The 17,128-nt window shown below is 36.8% G+C and overlaps 1 protein-coding gene across 6 annotated transcripts in view; it reads left to right on the top strand.

Moving 5' to 3' along the window:
• The window catches only part of Usp45 (ubiquitin specific peptidase 45), a 62,578-nt gene that overhangs the window by 20,713 nt on the left and 24,737 nt on the right, over nt 1-17,128 (top strand). For 4 of the 6 annotated variants that reach the window (XM_063233291.1, XM_063233290.1, XM_063233292.1 and 1 more), the window contains 4 exons: nt 3,066-3,208; nt 3,554-3,649; nt 5,534-5,664; nt 12,505-12,592. In XM_063233291.1, the coding sequence (XP_063089361.1) occupies nt 3,066-3,208; nt 3,554-3,649; nt 5,534-5,664; nt 12,505-12,592 (458 nt within the window). The remainder of the gene's footprint in view (nt 1-3,065; nt 3,209-3,553; nt 3,650-5,533; nt 5,665-12,504; nt 12,593-17,128) is intronic. The other 2 variants (XR_010042040.1, XR_010042041.1) reach the window with 1 other exon arrangement.

Raw genomic sequence — 17,128 nt, 5'->3', positions numbered from 1 at the left:
TCCAGACTTGAATACTGTTGCCTCTTCCTCCTTTTCCTTTTCTCCATGCCTGCCCTCTGTGCTTCAGTGACCCCGCCGTTGGTTGTTCGGCCTGTGCTGCACACTTGTCATTAGTGTAGGATTAATCTCTTATCATTTATTTTATTATCTGGAGAGGAGGAGGAGAGACCTATCTTGCTAGTTCTTTTGTGGGGTTGTGAGTTAAAAACAGCTCCTTAATATCTGAAAAACAGATCCAACAACAATCAATAATATTTTTAAAAAACAAGAATATAGGGGAGAAAACAGTTTATGAAAAAAAATGCAGCATAGGATAGCTAAAAAGTTGTTAGAACTTGGAAGAAAAACATTTTCTATGAAATAGACTTGTTTAACAAAAGAAATACCTTAGAAACCAGTGTCTTTTTCTTAGTGAGCTATTTGTACATTTTAAAAAGAAAAGTCAGCCTTGGGTGTAGCTCAGGGGTAGAGTGCTTGCCTTGCATGTATAAGGTCCTGGGTTCAGTCGTGAGTACCACACACATGTGTGTGTGAAAGAAATTAGAGATAATATTTACAATATGCAGGAAATTAATAAAGAAGAAAAAACGTGAAGGCAAATAATGGATAGAATTGATTTGAAGGGGCTCATGAAGATAAAGGCTTTGGCACATACAGCTTTTTTGAGATACTCTCACAGATGTTTAATTTTAAACAATTGCATAGTGCTTACTGTTCCTGGAACTTTGCAATTATCATTTCATTTGATTTTTATAAAAAAAAATCTATGAGAAAATGTGTTAGCTCTGCTTCGTTGCTCATTGGAGCCCCATTCCTCTGTGATTTTTCTTTGGCAAGCATCACAAGTGTGACCTTATTTGGGCTGACGAGTATGCCTGACATCAATCTGCCTCTACCTTAGACTAAGACTTCTCTTTCTGAAGTTTGCTTTCTGCTCCTGTCTCTGACAACAAGGTCATCTTTATCCTACTTTGTATTTTTTAAACCTCATGCAAAATTGGGGGAGGTATCTTAATTTATTTCTTGGTAAAAACTCAGTCCTAAGCATGGGAATGCTAACTTTCTCCTGGATCTGTTGTTTAATCTTGTAGATATTTATTTATGTGATTTTTAATGTATGTTCTGGGACACAGAACAGTGCTCAGAGGCATCCCCTGATCTCTGTCAATCAGCAAAACATTTAACTTGTAACACAAGGTAGCATGTCAGTATTAGAAAAATAGCATATGTAAAGAGCTATAAGTTCTGAGGGTCAAAAGGCATTTAAAATAACAACCAGTTAAAACCAAAACATTTAAGAACTTGAAAAATTCCTGTCAAACTTCAAATTACAGTCAGTCTTCCATATTCATGGGTTCAGCATCTGTAGATTTAAGCAACAGCAAATCAAAATATTTGTAGAAAAATTACGTCTGTACTGCACATGTATAGACTTTTTAAACAGTATAGTTTAACCACTGTCTACTTATGTACATCATATTAGCTACTAAAAGTAACCTAGAGATGACTTAAATTTAGACGAGGAGGATATATGAAAGTTATGTGCAAACACACCATTTTTTGTGAGAGGATTGAGTGTCTGCAGACTTGGGGGTCCTGAATCCAAACACCTGGGGTGCTGAGGGATAGTTATATACTATCTCCCCTCGGGATGCAGAGAGTTATCTGCTGTCAAGTAGATATGATCAGCCAGCTCATTCATAAGTGGGAGATACTATTTATTTCTACATTCTTATTAAAAATGAACTGACAATGTAATTTTCAGATGTACATTAATTATGCAGGTAATAAGCCCCAGACATACATTTATATGTCAGATACTTACTCCTTTGTGTATTATACTATGGCTGTATTAATTTCCTTAAACCTCCGTGTGTGTGTGTGTGTGTGTGTGTGTGTGTAGGGGTTTCTGGGTTTGAACCTGAGCCTTGTGTGTGGCAAAGAAGTACTCTGCCACTTAGCTATATTCTCAGCCCAGTTTTTTCAAACTTTCAGTTTTGACAACTTCAAACTAAAAGGAAAGTTGCAGGAATTGTAATTAAAAAAACAAAAACAAAAAACCCCTGCTACTAAGATGGTGACTTTCCTAATTCTATCATTTCTTCTGATTATTAGGTGGCTTTCTCTTGTGGAATTTCTCTTCCCCCCTTTTTTTTTCATTAAATGTCTGTTATTAACTCAGGTATTATTCTGTGAGTAATGTATTATTCTACACCCACTTTGATGGTCAGATTGTGTACCGCACTGGACAGTGGGTGCATGTGTAGTACTATATATTTTTTTGTTGGTGGTGGTAGGGGTTGATGGGCGTAAAGGCAGGATTTTGCTCGCTCTGTGTTTCAAGCAGACCTGAGCCCTAGGGAATCTTTCTGTCTGACCCTCCTGGGTACTGGGATTACAGGCATGTTAACACTACGCCTCCTTTGGGCCTGCGTGTTGTGATCTACTCCTACTTGTTTTGTGTCTTTGCTGGCCCAAGGCTTCGAAACAGCTTTTCTTCAAGGAATTCTCTTTCTATTTAAGTGGGGAATGGTGTTTAGAAGCTAGATCTCTTCTGATCATTTTTCTTTTATAGTTTTCTCATTTATTAGTTTTGAGTCAGGATTTCACTGTTTAGTACAGATCTTGTGATCCTCTTCTGTCAGCTTCCCAAGTGGTGAGATTAAAAGCATGCTTCCAAAACCAGCTCTTACTTTTTTCTTGATTGTGATTCTGTACATTTAAAAAAAAATTTTTTTTTATACTGGGAATTGAACTTACGACCTCGTGCTTGCCAGGCAGGCATTTACACCACTGAGCTAAATCCCTGGCTGTACATTTAATTTTTAAACTCATCTGGAATTTTTTCTATACTCTGATATAAGATAAAGTCTGTATCTTAAACAAATATAAATTAACTGCAGTAACAACACAGTATAAACCAAACATATTTGTGTTTGTATTCTTGTCCTTTGGGAATACTGATTAAGGGAGGCCATCTTAATTTTAAATAATGTATTGAAATTGCCAGATAACATATGTTTAATTTTACATCTCATGTCAGTTATGTTTTCTCTAACTTGTAGGTACATTTTCTAGAATCATAAAACTTTGTGAAGAAAAACGTGAATCAAGTGAAATAAAGAAAGGAGGAAAAAGTAGCAATGTTCCATCTGTAAAAGGAATTACAAATTTAGGAAATACCTGCTTCTTTAATGCAGTCATTCAGGTAAGAATTAACAGAAATATTTGTAAAATGTAAGCTATTGATTTATATGTGCATCTGTGGACTATGAAGTAACCGCTAAATTTTCCTTTAGAAATTTCTGTTTCCTGTGTTTCAGTGCAGGCTATCTTTGCCTATTGTCATATACACACATACTTTTTCACATGTGATTCTGACAGGTCATCTGTGTATTTTACCGTAACTTTATTGGTAATAGTGATATTTACTCAATGTCATATGCAGTAAATTAAAATTTATGCATTTTTGCTGTGGTGGATGAAATTTGAAATTTTGAGAGCGTATTCATTTCATATAATATACCTGAGACTTGACTTGACTTTCTTTTAGAACCTGGCACAGACTTATATTCTTATTGAACTAATGAATGAGATACAAGAAGATGGTACAAAATTAAAGATCTCTCCTTCCACCGATTCTCAGCTGGTAAGAAGTAATTATATAAGTAATAGATGTTTTCAGATGAATCACTGATGTTGCCAAAATACATCTTTCTGTTTCTCAGAACTCTCCATTGGAATGGTAGTCAGCAGATTTTAAAAAAATAAATCAAAACTGGGCATAGTGGCATATGTCTATAATCCCAGTGCCTGGGAGGCTGAGGCAGCGGATCCGTGACTTCTGGGCTAGCCTGGGTACAAACTGAATTCAAGGCCAGCCTGCACCTAAAGCAAGAACCCATCTCAAAAACAACAACAATAACAAAAAACCCAAACTAACAAGCAAATTCAAAATGCTTTTTAAAAATAATTAGATTTAAAATTATTTATTTTTTGATACCAAGAATCACACATGTGCTTGCCCAGCAAGTGCTGTGCCACTGAGCTATATTCCTGGCCCAGATTTGAAGTATTTTAAATGATAAGTTTAAAACACATTATTTAAGTACATTATGGATCAAACTGTATAGACTCTTGAGACAGCTTTTAAACAAATGTACTAGAAAAACAAAGGGGTGTTAACTTTGTTGAGCAAAATATTTAGGACTACTATTTTGTAGTTTCTTGTGGCATTTGTTTAAATTTAGTGTTCTGATCTTTAAAAGTAGATTTGATGGGGAGCATCTGAACTTTCCTTTGAAGACTAATCTGATAATGAATTTTTAAGATAGTAAGAAAGAGGAACAAGCTAGCAGATAAAAACAGAAGATCAGTCCCTGACATTCCAAAGCCTGCCCACTACCCACTCATGCTGTCATTCAGATAGTCCCACAGGGAAGCAGCTGAAGATGAGGTTTCTCCGAGACGGTAAAACAATACAAAGGAATCCCTCCAAAATTTGTTTAGATACAGACAAAAATAATGTCACTCTGCCATTTATAACACCCCATCACCCTCTCCTTTAACCAAAACAAGAAATGGATTATTACTGCTTCTTCACCACATAAGATTCAATGTGTCCTCTCCTTTTCCATGGCTAAGACGTACTGAGGGGCCCCTGCTTGCTCACAGCATCCAGTCTAGAGTGAATCTGTGCTTCTGTAGGTCCTTCCTCCAATTACCAGCCAAGGCCTACCTCCTGTGCAGGTTCTCTGGACCACTCTCCTAACGCCGGGCCCGCAGTGGTGTTTGGACAACCTCATGCCATAGTCCACTCCTAACTGTCGGCGTGTCCCTGATGGACTCTGGCTGTAGGGAATTGATTGTAGTAATGGGGGTTTTAGGTAGAAATTGAGAACTGGTAGCTGGGTATGGTTGTATAAGCCTGTGACAAAATCTCTTTTGAAGGAAAAAAATAACTGTTTCTAAAATATGTTACCCCTTGGTCTTTCAAAACTATCTCCTGGTAAGAATAATTTAAGGAAGTAGTTTTCAAAGACCAAGGGGTAACATATTTTAGAAACATTTTTTTCTTCCTTCAAAAGAAAGATTTTGTCACATAATTCCTCATTCCTTATATAAAATATCTGGGGAAGCAAAAGATGTGCAGTTTTTTTGGTAAAAGTAACAGAATTATTTGTAAAAATGTACAAAAATCAAGTAGATTATTACTTGTAGAGGAGCTCATTATGCAACAGTTATAAGCAAGTAAGGATTGGCAATTTTATTCAAGCCAACAGTTTTATTAAGTAAAGGGCAGAAAATATTAAAAATACCTGTGCTTTTCAAGGTAAGGCATTTAATCCTGTGTTTTGTTTTATATATTCATTTTTAGATATGAAGAAATAAAGTTTTGTAATAATTTGAATCACCTTATGCCATTTATATAAAGTATAACAATTTTTAAATGTTTTATTTTGAAACATACAGTTTGATATATAATCATTTGACTGACTGACTGACTGATTGGTTGATTGACCATTTTTTACAGGACCCATTATCTGTGGAACTTTCAAGCCCTGGACCTCTGACCTCAGCCTTGCTCCTTTTTCTTCACAGCATGACAGAGACTGAAAGGGGACCACTTTCTCCCAAAGTTCTTTTTAACCAGCTTTGTCAGAAGTGAGTGCGTCTCCATTCTTCATACAAACCATCATGTCCTAATACAGATGTCACTCTTACCTGACCCTCTTACTGCCGCTGCTGCCCGGCCCTGGAGAGAGAACGTGTGCATATGCGAGTGACGCGTCTCATAATTCTTTAAAGAAGTGATAAGGGATCCTTGTTATAGAAGAAACTCAGACTGCCAAAAATTAAGCAGCACACCTAGTATAAGAAAGAAAAAGATAGGGGCAGGGATTTAGCTCAGCGGCGTAAGCGCCTGCCTTGCAAGTGTGTGGCCGTGAGTTTGATCCCTGGTACCAAAAAAGATATAAAAAAAAAAAAAAAGAAAAAATGGACCTTGTTCTAATAGAGCTTCTAAGTTGCTTTAGTCTACAATTACTGAAATATGAAGAAAAATTTCTTTAAATGTGAACTTGCATTTTTGTATATCTAGATTTTAAAATCTTATTTTAATTTAAAGGTATTCCAAAACATAGCAAATTTGGTGTCTGTTTTCCTGGTTGGTAAATGTTGTTTCGTTGAAGCCTGAAGGCCAGAAGTGATAAGTCTGCTAAATACTCAGCAATGGGGCTGGGGATTGTACTTAAGACCCTGAGCTGAATTAAAGAGACACACCATAGAAGACTCCGAGATATGGAAGCCTCATTGAGTTAGGCTGTTTTCAGGGCATCACGCACTTGGGAAAGCTTTTTGTTTTGTTTCAGCAGGACTCAGGGTGGAGCCCGAGACCTGAGCGCGGTAGGCAGGCCAGCCTTCTACCGCCTACTCCAGCTGCAGTCCTTTATCCAGAGGCAGGCTCGCAGAGTCACCAGACTGGCTGGGACCTTGCAGGGCGCTTGCCTCCGCTCCTGAGTAGCGGGGATTGCAAGTCTGGACCGTGATGGCTAGTTAGATACTTATTTTTGTCTCAGCTAAAAAAACCCTTTATTGTGTATTCGTCTTTTTCATGTGTTTTTGGTGTCACTTGTTTTTACAGTACTAGGATTGAACCTAAGGTCCCAGGAATGCTGGCTAAGTACTCTACCACTGGGCTATACCCCCAGCCCTTTTCATTGTGAGATAAAGACTCATTAAGTTGCCAACGTTGGCTTTTAACTTGCGATCTTCCTGTCTCAGTCTCCCAGCCAAGACTCCTGTGAACCACCACACCTAACTTTTTCCTGATTTTATAAAGATTTATAAAAATTGAAAAAAATATTATTAAGATACTAGGTACTGGGCTGGGGATTTAGCTCAGTGGTTCAAGCACTTGCCTAGTAAGTGTAAGGTCATGAGCTCGATCCCCAGTACCAAAAAACAAACAAACAAACAAAAAAACAACAACAAAGATACTAAGTACTTATAGATGAAAACTCAAATTTCTACCTACTCTTATTCCTCAACCATAACTACTACAGGTTTGGTACTGTTATCTGAGGTCATTAGGACCAGAAATATTTTCAGTTTTGGATTTTTTTCTGCTTTGGGAATGTTTTTGTTGTATATTGAGATGTCTTTGAAAGAAGGTCCAAATACAAATATAGTTTCATATAAACATCTAAACAAAGTTTCATATATACCTTCTAAAGAAAATCTGACGGTGATTTTGTACAATATTTTTAATACATCTGTATTTTGACTATAACCCATCACATGCGGTAAGGTGTGGATTTTTTTTTTTTTTACTGTGTGTTATATTTGTATTCAAAATGTTTTGGATTTTGGATTTTCAGATCAGGGATGCACCACTTGCAGCACCTGTTTCTTATTTTTTCCAAAGTGATGCATACATGGGCATTTATATGCAAATTGTTCACAAATTGGTTATTTTCCTTGATGTATTTTATATAATTTTAAATTTTAATACAAATGAATATACCTTGAGTGTGTGTGTATTGTGACTGTGTGGATGTCTTATTTCACTTGTGGGAATATGTTTATGGAATAAATTCTTAGGAAAAGAATTCCTGTATCAACATTATTTGAAAAGTTTTCAAATTGCATTTTTATACTTATTTTAAGATTTTTGTATTTATTTTAATGTATTAGAAAGCTACTTCAGAAAAACAGATAAAGATTTAAGCCATGTATGCTTGGGTCTGTTTTTTGTTTGTTTGTTCATTTGTTTGTTTTTTTGAGACACAGTCTTGATACGTAGTTCAGGCTGGCCTGGAACTCATCGTCAAGCACTGTGGTCCTCTTTAGTCTCTTGGGTACTGGGACTACAGGTGTATACCAGTGTGCCCCGATGAAGATTGTTTTATTTATTTCTTTCTAGTCTCAGCCTTTCTTCTTTTTCTTGCTTTGTATCACTGGCAAGACTTCCAGTACAGTAGTAAAGTGGTGATATTAAGGAGGGATATTCAGTCTTTCCCAGAATGATAACTGTTGGTTTTCATAAATGATTTTTTTCAGAACAAGGAAATTACCATTTATTGTTAATTGTTTCTTAAGAGTTGTTATTAAGAGTGGATGTTAATCTTTTAAAAATGGCTTTTGGGGGCTGGGGATTTAGCTCAGCGGCATAAGTGCCTGCCTTGCAAGCAGGCAGTTGTGAGTTCGATCCCCGGTACCAATAAAAAGGAAAAAGACAAAAAAAAAAGGCTTTTGAACATCTGCTAAAATAATACATGTCTTTTTTAGTGTGTTGAAATAACAGATTGTATTGATAAATGTTCTAACTGGCTTTAGTGAGGCATATTTTATATACAATAAACTGTAAATTTTAAAGAATACTGTGGGATGTAACAGATTTATACATGTTGCTATAAACAGTATGCATATAAACAGTATAAAATATGTATGCACCATCCTAAAAAGTTTCCTCTATCTCTCTGTAATGCCTCCCTCTGGACGTCCTCCCCTAAACTCCCTCTCTCCCGGGTACTTGTTTTTGTTACTATTACTTCTATTTGTTTCCATTTTTAAGAATTTTATATAAATGGGAACATAGTGTATACTTTAAAATATGGCTTCTTTCTCTTGCCCATAATAATTTTGTGATTCATCCATGTCGTATGTGTATCCTGATTGATTTTTTAAAGTTGGATTAATCTGTTGAAGTTTCTGTGACAGTGATGATTATCAGCACTGCAACTACTTCTTGGGAGCAGTTTCTTCAATTACTTGTCTTTTTGTAAATGATTTTATTTTGAAGTAGTTTTAAGGCTCAGATCAAATTACAAAAACAGTGTTGCGTTATTGTGTATCCTTACAGCATCATCCATGTTTGTATCTTACGTAAACATACACTGTCAAATCCTGAAAGCTGATAGGAGCACAGTGCTGTTCTGCTGGTGCGGGTCTTCTCCAGGTTTCACAGGCATTCTTTCTGAAAAGGTCCAGGATGGTGTGTCTGTCCACTCTCCTTCGGAACTCCTTTCACTCCCTGTGTTTCTTCATTTTGCAAACTAGTACTGATGTGCTTGGGCTTTGGGTACTGGTGCCAGGAGGAGGAGTTTGTTCCTGAGGAAATGTACTCAGCTGAACAGTGTGTTGTGGTGTTGGTGGCATGTTTTGTGGTCTTCTGAGAGTCACCAGAATCCCTGATAGAATAAAAGTATAGTACTATGTACTGTAGTATTCTAGCTGTGTTCCTAGGTGTGTTTTATTATTTGTTTGTTTGTTGTTGTTTTGCAGGTCCAGCAGTGTGATCTACCATTTAGCTATATCCCCAGCCCACTTCGATGTTGTTTTGAGTGTGTGTGTGTGTGTGTGTGCACACGCGTGCGCGTGCGCGGCTGAGGAGTGGACCAGGGCTTTTGCACTGAATTGTATTGCCAGCTCACTTCATGGCACCCTCTCTCCTTCCCTCCTTTCCTTCCTTCCTCCCTTGCGTTTGCTTTTCCTTCGTCTCCCTCTCCCCCTTCCTTCTTTTTGTGGTACTGAGACTAACCCTAAGGCTTTCTCACTGAGCCATAGTATAATCCCTTTTTAAATTTTTACTTTGAGGCAGAGTTTTACTGAGTTGCCCGGACTGGATTTAAACTTTCAGTCGTCGTCTTAACTAGGCTTCGTGGTTCATACCTGTATTCCAGCACTCAGGAGGCAGAGGCAGGAAGATCGCCCCAAGTTCAAGGGCCGGCCTGAGCTACGTAGTGAGATCGAGGCCAGCCTGGAATACATAGCAAGACTCTGTTTCAAAAAACAAATGCAAAACAAAATAAAAACGTAAAATCAATGCTCTTATTCTCCGCTTCCCGAAGTTCTGGGATGACAGGTGTGCCTGGCTAATGTTGTTTTCTAATTTAGGTACTCACCCTTCCCCTGTGTTTAGTCTAGATCTATTTCGGTTTTTGTATTTTTATGTGGGGTAATGTCACTGGACAGAATCCAAGGAGATCCCCAAATCAGAGACTCGTTTGGCCCGAAAGAACTTAGGCAAACGCTGTGTGGGCCTCAGGAGAACACAGACCCAGCCCAGAGGGGCCGCGCCAGCTTTGCTCACAGTCACAGTGGTGTAGTGAGGCCCTAGCCCCGGCCCAGGGACCAGGATGAGGGCAGCTGAAAACTGGAAAGCTTCGGGCAGGGAGAGGAGAAAGGAAGTGGTGAGAAGGGTAGAGGAGGAAGTGGAAAAACCGGAGAGCAGAGAAAACAAACGAGCAGAATTAGCAGAAACCCCCACAGACCAGCATGCTAAGAGTCACCAATTAGAATGTGTTTGCATTATCTCCAAATAAATGGTATAAAACTGTCCCAAAACGTTACAATATGTTGAAAATATAGGGCTAAGCTCTTTCGGGCCCAGTGAGTCTTTTTTTGTTTTGTTTTTTGTCTTTGATAGATTTTTGTTCCATTTTTGCTCTGAGGATTTACTTTATGTTGAATCCCATTTCTGCTTTTATTTCTCTGTGTATGTTTTGTGGATATGTTTGTAGCAGAGTGAGTTTTGGGACTATGACTGATTCATCATTGCCCACAAGACATCGCCACGGATTCTTGTTCTCAGTTTTTTCTCTTTCTTGATGGTCTCTGTTTTGTGCTTATACATACATTCTCCTAGTATGTCCTGAAGTTGCTTTGTTTGTGTTTTTGTTTTGTAGAATGGGGGATTAAACTCAGAAGCTTGCACATATTAGGCAAGCACTCTGTCTTGCTTAAATTTTTCAATTTGACACACGGTCTCGCTAAATTGCCCAGGCTCATATTGAATTTGTAATCCTTCTGCCTCAGCCTTTCCGAGTAGCATGATTACAGGCATGCACTACCACATCTAGTCATGTGGAGGTTTTAGTAACATTCTCACTTAAGTTACAGTTCTTATGAATATTTAGTGTTTCCTTTGTTTTGAATAGACTGTTTTTATAGTTCAGTAGATTTTCTCTTTGTGGTCTTAAATTTGAAGATTTTTTGATATTGGTAGCTCAGATAAGCTCTATTAGAGGTCTGTAGGTCACTGTAGTATTTTTTCAGTCAGTTTTATTACATATTTTACAGGTTCATTTAGAAGGCAGTAAGTAGTTGCATGGCTGAGATGGAACTGGAGGAGAGGAAGTGGAGGCGGTTTCATCTTTGTTCAGGGTTGATCTCTTTCCTGTATCTATCTATCTATCTTTCTTCCTTCCTTTCTTTCTTTCTTCCTACCGTCCTTTCTTTCTTTTCTTTTCTTTTCTTTCTTTCTTTCTTTCTTTCTTTCTTTCTTTCTTTCTTTCTTTCTTTCATTCATTCATTCATTACAGATAGGCACCACCATGCCCCGCTTCATGTCTTTGCTTTGAAAGGCATGAACTATCTGGTTGTTCTCCTTGTTACCTGGCTAGTGAAGATTCCAGAAAACTTCCCATTTCCCCTTCAAGTCATCTTCCACTTCCCGATCTTTCCTGATATCTGCGGCACAAATATGTTGTGTAGTTTCTGCTTCTCATGATGCTAGCTGTGGTGGCCCATGTAGGGTTGCAATTTGTGTCCACCTTGGTTTCTGTCCTTCCTGTCCCTGATCTAGGATGTTGGTGCTCTCTACCATATGCAGAAAGGGCATCTCCTCGGGGGAGTAAATGACGGTATTCCCAGCATCATGGTGTTATTTACTGCTACTTGGCAAAAGAATAACTGAGAAGTGTTTCCTCTGGCAAGCTAGGTTCACTACCAGTTCGGTTAGCCCTCTGGGCTCAGTTGGAGTGGGGCTCAACTAGAGCATTACTAGGGTGCTCAGTATGAAGAGTCTTCAAGTCCGGGCTTAGTCAGAAGACGTGATTGATGGGAGTGGTGCGTAGCTGGTTCTGCAGTTCTGGCCAGTGTAAATGCTGTTCATAGTTTTAATACATTCTTTAACAGTATTGTGCATATCAAATGAGATATGTTTTAATGTATATATCATAATGAAATAATTATAAATGTGTCTTGTACCACCATAAGATATTTAATTACAGAACACTAATTATCAAATCTTAAAAGACATTCACATAGATACCAATTTATAGTCCTAAGTTTTAATATGAATACCTGCCTTTCTGTTCATTCTTTAAGGTAGAAAGATAAGTAACAGTGGCTGGGGTTTGAATGCTTTCATTTTTTAGCTGTATAAGATCTTGCAGGTTATTTCCTCCTTCTAAGCCTTCATATATATAAACTGGAGAAAACAGTATGTCTCAGCCACATTGTGGACATTATGACTTGAAACTGTTAGTACGGACTTGATTTACAGTATTTGTTTAATAAATTATAGTCATTTGTTCTCAGTGTACGTTTATAAAGTCATCTTGATTGGAACAAAAATCACATTTTGTCTTTCTCCTTAGTTGAAAGAGTAGTGATTGAGTCTTGGATTATTATTTCAAAATGATTTTAAGTAAGACTGACATTGTTGATGACCTGTGGAATGATTATTGTTTTTTTTCCTGATTTGTTTTTAAATCATAGGGCTCCTCGATTTAAAGATTTCCAACAACAGGATAGTCAGGAGCTTCTTCATTATTTGTTGGATGCTGTGAGGACAGAAGAAAAAAAGGTCAGGTTTCTTAATGTTTAATTGTATACTTTCTTTAAGAAAAGGATACACAACAGAAAGAATTTTATTATAATTTTAAAATACAGTAAGAGTTCACTTGATTTTATTTTTAGTATCCTATATTTTTTATTCCTTTCTTCTGTGATACTTTCTTTCATCCTTTTGTAGCCCCACTATTCTTTATTAGTTAATGCTGTTTGGCAGTAAATGAAATAAATCAATTTAAACTAGCTTAAATAAAGAAAAGAGAATCTTGGTTGCGTAGGGCAGTGCACGCTTGCAGCCTTAGGAGCTTAGGATGCTAAGGCAAGAGGATCACTTGAGCCCAGAAATTTGAGGTTCGCCTGGGAAATTTAAGAGACCTTTGTCTCAGAAACAAAGAAAGAAACAGACAAACACCCTTACAGATCCAGGCCAACGTGGATATATCTCAGGAATATAAAGGCAGAAGAGAAATCAGAAATCTAGGAAGCATTCACCTCATTTCCCTAGTATCTTTGTCTCTGTAGGTTTTCATTTATTTCTTTGCAAACTCAGTAGTTTTTTCTCTGTCTAAATGATAGTGTGTGGCAACTGTAATTTGCATGCTACAGGTCCACATATACAGGAAATGGGCTGACAGATTCCCAGTAGAATGAAATGTCTTCATTCCATGTTGGATTAGGTTCTGCTCCGGGATCAGTGAGTGGTGACCGGCAGCATAGTCTCAGCCTTGTGAATCAGGGGACTCTTAGAAAAGAAGGAATAGTTGATGAACAGATTTCCCAGTGTTTATTGCAGTGCTGTCCATGACTCGGATGCATTGGTTGTTTACTGACTTCAGTGTTAAATTAGTAAAATTCAAATTTGGGCGTGGTTCTATGCAAATATGATGTAATTTTTACATTACAGCATAATATGTCTGAACCTCTAGAACCATAAGCTAAATAAACTTCTAGTCACTATAAATTACTTGGTGTTAAGTATTTCATTATAGCAACAGGAAATAGACTAAGGCATCCCAGTTTCTTACACATAGGAGACATTGTAACCATTTGTCACAGTCCTACTGAGTCTGCACTGAGCCTTGGAAGTACTCTCTGATTATACCACTGTGGGCCACCCCTGTCAATCAAAAGTATAATTGGCATAACAGATGAAAAACTGGTCTTGCATTGGAGACAAAGTAGCCTTTTCTGTTTATTTATTTATTATGTACTTTTTCTTATGCATGGCAGGCTCTACCACTGAACTCTACCCCACTTACTGCCCTCGTATTTTTATTTATTTATTTATTTATGTAATTTTGAGACAGAGTCTCACCCTGTAGCTCCAGTTGGCCTTGAACTTGCTGTGAAGCCCAGGCTAGCCTTGAACTTGCAGTGGTCCTCCTGCTTCAGCCTCCAGAGGGCTGGTATTACAGGTGTGTGCCACCATGCCCAGCAGTTCTGTACATTCAATAGCTGGTTTTTAGCTAAGACAGTGTAGGGTTTTAATATGACTTTCTAAATTACCTTAAATCAAGAATGAGTTAATCCTTCTTTTAGGCTACAAATCAGTATGTGTTATAGTCCTTATCTTTAATTGATGCCCTTTTGACCTTCAGTTAAGTTAGTTGAATTCATTTCTGGAGATGTCTCTCGCTATCTGCCACCTCTTTATTTTCATATATTTTTAAAATTATGAATCATTACCTTTAATTTAAATTAATGTCGTTGTCTGTCATCTTCTTGAATTGCGATCTTCCCAGACAATGGTACTATGATTGTCTCTGTTCCATTGTGCTGGCACAGTGTTCAGTAAATGTATGTTCAGTGTATTGTCTGTGCTGAACCTTAACGGCAGCTTCTTTTGGGAATTTGAGTTGGGAAAAGAACAAAACTAATGGTATCGCAAATAAGTTATATGAACTAGTTTCTTGGCACAGTAACAGTTATTTTAATATTTTGTTACTTGAATAAATGGTTAACAGTGATAGGATACTAAGTGCATTATGCTTTACCTGTTTTTTGTTTGAAAGCAATGAACTAAGAGATTTATAATAAAGCTTTGGGGATATGAGCTAATTTTTTATCATATTTTCTTGGACTTAGGAAATTATAATTAGGATAGAATTTCAAACTCAGTCTTTCTGATGCCCAGATAAATGGTTTTCTAATATCGTATAGTACTGCTTATTAAAGTTTAGTTTTATTGCTTGGACATCGTGATGAGTATAAATAATATTTTTAAGCCTATTATTTAAAATTTAATCAAAATTATTTCACTAGGAGGCAGTGTTTCCACTATTGAATTAAATTTAACCCAGTAACTATAGTGTATTTCTCATTGAGGGGTGGGTGCCTAATGACCAGGTGAGGAGAGATTATTCTTTGTATCATGAGTGATAAATGGAGTATGATGTTCCTGGGCCTATGGATAATATAATAGTTACTTTCAAATTAACTCAGACTATTAGTTGATAGAGTGGTCCTCTGCTCCAAGATTTGGAGAGCTATGTTTATTACATGGTGGTCATGTAACACTGAAAATGGGTTAAAAACCACCTCCTTGATTTTTTTTTTATATTATAAGCAAAACAACAAAATCCTTCACTTTTTCTGTTTCACTTCTATAACTTGATGGCAACTTGTGTTGCAATTAAATTACTGTTGATCAGAATGGTGCATTGGGATGCACAGTATCATAAAGACACAAGCAATGTGTGTTTTTGAACTCTTGTCTTCTGCTATGTGAGGCCTTTGGAAAGCTGGGACAAAATTACAGTGTCAGGTCTGTGGATCTGTTCAGTCTCATAGTGAGAACAGTTGTGCGATCAGTTACAGTGAGTCCCCAGGCGGGAGCTCATTGTCTGGCCTGGGAATGCCACAGCTGTTGATCGGGTATGGTTGGAGGGTGTCACAGCCATGTGCTTTTTGATTGAAGAAAGACTACAGTGTTCTGTCTGCCACCAGAATCTTTCAGTAATGGTTGAATACTGACCTCCTTTCATATTGTTTCATAAACTCTTCTCTTTTGATTATTGAGTTGAGGGATATACTCTTGCTGAACTGAATACAATTCATTTGTGTGGAATATACATTTCTCATATACAGAAATGTATAATCACATTTACTAAAAGCAATTTTTTTATAGACAGTCTTTTCAGCTTTCAAATTTGTTTCTTTGCTTTTTCCTTTCTCATTTGAGCTGTCACCAAATTCATACTGGATTATTATCTTAAAACCTCAATACATTGTTAGACTTATTTTAAAGGCAGAATATTTTAACTAACTTAAACTGTACAATGTTTGACTCTTTCTTGCTTTTGAAAGAAGTTTAAGATGGAGATATACTCAGGTGAACTTTTGTACTGCTGATTGATTAATGTGCTAGTTATAATCACCTCCCTGACCAAAGTCTCTCATTTTCTTCTAACCTAAGTAGTGAAAAGCCTGGGTCCTAACAATGAGGATCTAAACCCATTTATTTTATTCAACTTGATAAATAGCCTATTTTAATGAATTCTTAGAAGTTTAGAGCAGAAAATATAAATAATTAAGGTGCATGAAAAAGCAGAAACTTAACATTTAAGAGTTAATTGTTTAAATAACTGCATTGTTCCTAGTCTTTTTTTAGTGATGTGCCAGCTTTTAACGTTATGTCCATTTTTGCATTTTTCCATTTCAAAACATGGTAGAGTCGTTAATCATTGAAATTGATATCTGAGTTAATAAAATGTTTAAGTTTTAGCATAGTTTTAATTTACATCAGAGATCTTTGCCTTTAGCTGCTTGAAAGGCTCTAGTTATATTAAATATTTATATGTGGATACTGGTGTTTATTGGAATTTTCCATTTCAGTCTATTAAATAATTCTCCTACATAGAATTATATCATTCTAATTTCATTTTAGTTCAATAAAAGATTTTTTTCAAATGATAAAAATTAACTTCTACTTATACAATATCTGCAGTATACTAATTCAGATTTACTGAATTTGAGTTAGAGGATATCAGTATTTGAAGATCTTCTTGGAGACATTGTTTTGACTTTATTAGCATGTATTTCATGACAGTGTGATATATTATTTCATATTTACTTTATACCCTACTTTGTATGTATTTAAGTATTTTGAATCTTGCATTTACTGTAACATAGATTTAATGAAAATAGTGAGCAATTATAGGAATGGAACTATGATCCAGCTAATAAATGTGCCTTGTTTTTGCAGTTGTTGGAGGTAAGGACATTAAAAACATATAGTATATGTTTCACAACAGATGGCATACACAGAATATATATATGAATGTGCAGTTTAATACATATTAACAAACAGTTTTCCACTACCACTCGTCTGCATCCTCATCCCAACCCCAAGTTAAAAGACAGATTAAGCAGACCATAGGGCTGGCTGTGTGGCTCAGTGATAGAATACTTACTGTACAAGGCCGTGGGTCCCATCCCTGGACACACACACAAAGTAGTATTGTTAGTATCATAGAAGCTACCTTGTCCTCTTTAAATACTTGTTTCCTAGGCCAGGCATGGCAATCCACAGCTTGCTCTCAGCTGCGGA

The sequence above is a fragment of the Cavia porcellus genome, unplaced genomic scaffold (assembly GCF_034190915.1).
Source record: "Cavia porcellus strain 051 isolate PalLab524CR breed Dunkin Hartley unplaced genomic scaffold, mCavPor4.1 scaffold_22, whole genome shotgun sequence".
Classification (NCBI taxonomy): domain Eukaryota; kingdom Metazoa; phylum Chordata; class Mammalia; order Rodentia; family Caviidae; genus Cavia; species Cavia porcellus.
Note: the sequence above shows the minus strand (reverse complement) of the source record. Positions and strands in the feature narration are given on the sequence as shown.